Below are 5,410 nucleotides of genomic sequence, written 5' to 3'. Positions count from 1 at the left end.
TGTTTTTGTTGTGCTCATATGCTATTACGAGCCTTGTGATGAACAAAGTCAAGTAGTTTAGTAAAACATTTAAAAAAAAACTATAAATAACACTAGGGTTAAGAAATTTGATTCGTATAAAAAAACAAGGTCAATTCTAATTTGGAGTTTAAATCTTGACAATACATATTACAAATTTATTATTAATTTGTGTTAATATCTTTAGCATTACATCATTTTTCTAACGAACAACTAGACAGACCTACATTTTCCGTTTTACGTGTTTCATGTCAAGGTTTACAAAACCTAATAATTTCGTCCTGTTAGTGAAACTTGAAATGGAATTATTACAGCGTTTCATATAAATGTAGATTACATTGCCCTAAAAACAATTAGTATAGAAACATTGTATCAATCACGAATAAACAGCGTGTCCCATTAGTAAGTCAGAAGTAGGCTAACCGTGGCTTCCTAAAAACTAGTCTAAAATCGGTTTCCACTGAAATATTATGAGTATGATAATCGGATCAGGTTTTGAAAGGCTATTGTAATTATGGCAAAATCTTCAAATGTCAAACACGTGCTAATGTTTTGCGTTTAGGCTTAAGTTTATGGCAAGATCACATACAACTTTATGAATGATAAAAAACAAACGCTTACTTTCAGCATTAGATGATCTGGAGGATATAGGCTTCTTCTTTAAACAAATGTCACTGACTATTTGTTGAATTAAAGCAGGACAGAGATTTAAGAATTCAGATCGAGAGATCTGACCTTTGTTTCTCAAGGCAAACTTCTCCATCAGAGCACGAGAGCTCCAGCACTATAATGCGTCAAAATGAAATTTATTCAACACAAGAAGATTCAGGACGGTCGCTTCAAATAAAATATATTAGAATACATTTCACTCACAAGCTATAATTATAGATAAATCACAGAAGCATTTCCAAGCACTATAAGAGTTAACCGTTCAGAATACGAGATTTCATTTAAAATTAGTGGATTTCATATTACACAAATAAATTTGGGCATTGAAATTCCAAGATTCCAGATTATCTTTTACATTGAGAAAAAATAACGAAAGTGCCATTGGAAATACAAATTACCAAAATCCTAAACATCATTATAGACACTAGAAACTGGGTATGTTACAATATAATGTCCGCGATATCTGCTTAACTTATTGTTGGTATATTGGTTAAATTCACCAACTGTTACGGTTTGTTTTGAATTTCGCGCAAAGCTACACGAGGACTATCTGCGCTAGCCATCTCTAATTTAGCAGTGTAAGACTAGAGGGAAGGCAGCTTGTCATTACTATTCACCGCCAACTCTTGGGCTACTCTTTTACCAACGAATAGTGGGATTAACCGTCACATTATAACACCCCCACGGCTGAAAGGGCGAGCATGTTTGGTGGGTCGGGGATTCGAAGGAAATGTATAAAGATCAACACATATGTTACATATACCTGCTTCACTTGGATATCATGATCGTGGTCGTCGTGGTTAACAGTCCTTCTTGACCTTTGAACCAGCTGTTTACTGCTATCGGCTGATCCGTTGACTGAAGAATCAAGAAAAAAGGTTGGAATTTTTTCTAGGTCTTCTACGTTAAAACTGGACATATTGTGAGTAGATGTTGATGAAAAAGTGTGGTTAGGTATTTCTTGAGCTGATTGACTAATTTGGTTTGAGTCGGAGATATTGGTCAGTACAGTTGTAATTTCCTGCGTTGTTCTTGGTCTGTTTGTACTGGTGGGTGCTTGATCAATTATCAGATTATCATGGTTGTACTCAGTGTGATCATGATCATTGTCGTAATTAGAATTATTAAAGGTTTCGCTGTGATGATTTTTCAGGTTGCCATGGTGATCATGCTCGCTGCCGATCTTTAAATCACTTAGGAGTTTGTCTAATCCTGAAGACCGAAAAAACAAAAAAAAAACTAAGCTGTTCACAAATGAAAACACATAACAAGTATCTGAATAAATTATTTAGAGCTAGATTGTTATTAAACAAATACATTATCTAGCGATTGGCGTGACAAAATAAATTATTTCAATACATGTGGTTACTAAAACAAAACACAAGTCGTCACAATACAAATAAATCTTGATAGTCAGATACGTATTATTATGTTATTGCTTGTTTTCCTCGCCAGATTTTTTTTCCTTCCAACAAATCGTTTTCTCTCCCTATACCCCGCCCCCGAATCGTCAAGCCGAACAGTATTTCTTGCTGTCTTCGGTCTTTCACTTCGTATTTTAATCTGTTAATGGGTAAGTTAGATATGGTGTTTGACTTTAACTGAGTAAAAGTTAGCAATTACTTTTAACACATATATCAGTAACTGACTCGCATTTGATAAGCATTGTTAAGTAATATAAGCATTAAATAATATACAGATTTGTGTATTATAAGCATTGCTAACTTACGCATTATGTCAGAAACCGGCTCGGTATCTGTCCATTGTTGACTAGTGTACGATAATTGTGAGTAGCCGCCTCATCTGTTTTTTTTTTTTAATTTCGCGCGAAGCTACACGACGGCTATCTGCGCTAGCCGTCCCTAATTTAGCAGTGTAAGACTAGAGGTAAGGCAGCTAGTCATCACCACCCACCGCCAACTCTTGGGCTACTCTTTTACTAACGAATAGTGGGATTGACCGTCACATTATAACGCCCCCACGACTGAAAGGGCGAACATGTTTGGTGTGACAGGGATTCGAACCCGCGAGCCGCCTCATCTATAGTTCAAAAGCTCAGTTAGCTTAGTGATGTCTCGAGCTAAACGTAAAGTGGCGTACGAAATATTAGACATGTGTGTGTTATTGCTACACCACTTGCTTGTTTTAGTAGTGTACAAATGCAAATTCAAAGCTAAGAGGCTACGATGCATAAGACTTAGGTAATTCAAGAAACGAAATAATGATACCACGGATAATAGTGGCTGTAATAGAGGCTAAGTTACTAATATTATTAAAACGAGTTGACCTTCTCCACATTGTTACAGTCCATGTCGCCTAGTTCGGTCATGGTGCATCTGACTATGGTGCAATTTGGCAGTAGCCATGCAGTATAGTAAGGATGTCATGTCCGAAGTACACCACTTTTACCTGCAGACCTTACATAATCCATCTAGTGTACATGAACGATGGTTTCAATAATCGCATCGGACAGATATCTATAAGCACTGTGTCCAGTGACTTGACCAATATGTCTTCGTATGAAATATCATGAATACACATTTCATTTTCTAACTCTTTGAAGTATACGTCGGTTTAACGGAAATATGGTGTAAGCAACTGGTGTACACCTGACTTATGTAGCTTATCCTTGATGCAGACCCTTCTTGAGTTTTTCGCTTATTGTTACATGGGGCATGTGGACGGCTTTTGCCACTGGCCTTTTTTTTTTGTAGATTTTCACCTGTACAAAATGGCACACTTTACTTACCATGACTGCGGTACGACTTGTTGCAGGTATTTTTCTGAATGGTTCTGGTGCCCCAAGTTGATCGATGCTCCCTTGTTTTCCAATAGCATTAAGTGAAAATATATCCCCGCTTTGTAAATTGTTTCATAAAGAGCAGTTACATACCCTTCCTAAACGTTATCATTTTTTGGTGGCATCACAATACTTACAAAACACCAAACAGTATTGAAATATAGTTCCCATACACGCAATTCCATCACGACTTTATATTGGCTATGGATGTCACGTAACTTGCTGATTTGCATATTGAAATCGTTGTAATATAACATTATTAAAACATGTACATGCATGTACTGGACTACTTGAACATGTGGCAATATCCATGTAAAATGCTTTGCAAGAGGCCTCAGTGAATATAAATATAGATGCGCACGCGCACACATATACATACAAACCACATAGGCAGTTTATAAGTGTGAAAGAGTGTACAACCCGTTGCCATAACATTTTAAATTACATGTATTTCAGAGAGGAGAAAGTATAAGCTTCCAAAAATGGGGGACACGCAAATTTTCTATCACTTAATAATAATACTCGACCACAAACTGGGTGAACCAGTGAGAGCAGTTTCGTCCAGTTTCGATGTGAAGACCAAACACGAGTTTCAAAGCAGGAAGGCAAATAATTTGACAGTAATTCTAAGGATGCAGCTGTGAAAGATTTTCAATGGGTTTTTATGGTATTTATTGAATTCTCTGTATTGGGCATGTGACATATCTGCGAATATCCATGAATATTAAGTAATCTTAAATAACCACACTCCAGGGATCACGATGTAGTTGTTAGTTAGACACAACTTTAAGCGTGAAAAATATTCAACATTGTTGTGTACGTTCAAAGATCTGTTTATTTCAAACAACTGGCTTGTAACCTGAAGAGGAAGCTTTATAATAAACATAATTTAATGTTGCAATATCTTTTCTGTCAACAACCTGGAGAAAATATTTTTGCCAAGGACAATTTGATATAACTTTCAGTTCAGGAAGTAGATTTCCTGTTAGGGAGAGTTGTGTTGAAACACGCGATGTGTTGAACAGCTTCAACAGAAACATACGCAAGTATTATATTCAAATGAATCTGATCATCAGTTAAATTTAATCAAACGTAATCTTCGACAATAGCTGGTTTTTTTCAAAATATTATAAAATATTACCATTACAATTAACATTCTAGTTAACTCTAATTTCTCTGCGTGTTTAGTTGAAACAAAAATTAGATTTGCTTTTATTATAGAAACAGAGAGAAAAAACAAGAATCATGTATAATTTTGTTGTAACTACTAACTTAAAACACTCCGGCACATTCTGTATAAACAGGACTGTTAGTTAGGAACTATAAAACAGTTAGGTGAGTGGCACATCTAGAATTAAATCATATTAGTTTGCTAAATCGTTACTAGTACATAAAGAGCCAGAAAAGAAAGACAGCACATAAATATTAGAGCTACAAGCATAACTCTCACATAGCTGTAATCTTCAAATGTTTTTTCTTAGAGCATTACATTTATCTAAATAAAATTCGTAACGGTTTAATACATAATAACAGTTCTTCAACTTTGGGCACGCTTTCACGTCAAATTACTGCATATCGCTTTTAGTGTTTACACTAAGGTTTCCGTTGATGTCTAGACCGTACATGTAGGTGTCCTTTTTTTCTTTCTTTATTTGAAGTCTAGATCTTCATGTCGACTATTTTGTTAAAGCCTACAAATTATTTTGAAACCTATGGCCTCTTATTAGGAATCCTTCCGAAATTTAGAATCTACAATATCGATATACTGAAATCAGAGCGACCTTTGAATACATAGAACTTGGTAGTAAAGGTTCTTGCACTAGATAATACCAAGTGGCGAGGTTCTACAAAAATATTAAATTCACAGCACAAAATGTTGTACCCACATAATTTTATATATATATATATATATATATATATATA

The 5,410-nt window shown here is 35.3% G+C and overlaps 1 protein-coding gene across 1 annotated transcript in view; it reads right to left on the bottom strand.

Moving 5' to 3' along the window:
- Positions 1-639: 639 nt before the first annotated feature.
- The window catches only part of LOC111086750, a gene marked incomplete at its 3' end in the record, with an annotated part of 34,668 nt that continues 29,897 nt past the window's right edge, over positions 640-5,410 (bottom strand). The window contains exons 5-6 of the mRNA XM_022390855.1: positions 1,451-1,899; positions 640-802 (exon numbers count right to left, since the gene is read on the bottom strand). Coding sequence (XP_022246563.1) covers positions 640-802; positions 1,451-1,899 — 612 coding nt within the window. The remainder of the gene's footprint in view (positions 803-1,450; positions 1,900-5,410) is intronic.

This window comes from Limulus polyphemus, unplaced genomic scaffold, assembly GCF_000517525.1.
Source record: "Limulus polyphemus unplaced genomic scaffold, Limulus_polyphemus-2.1.2 Scaffold1391, whole genome shotgun sequence".
Taxonomy (NCBI): Eukaryota; Metazoa; Arthropoda; class Merostomata; order Xiphosura; family Limulidae; genus Limulus; species Limulus polyphemus.
Note: the sequence above shows the minus strand (reverse complement) of the source record. Positions and strands in the feature narration are given on the sequence as shown.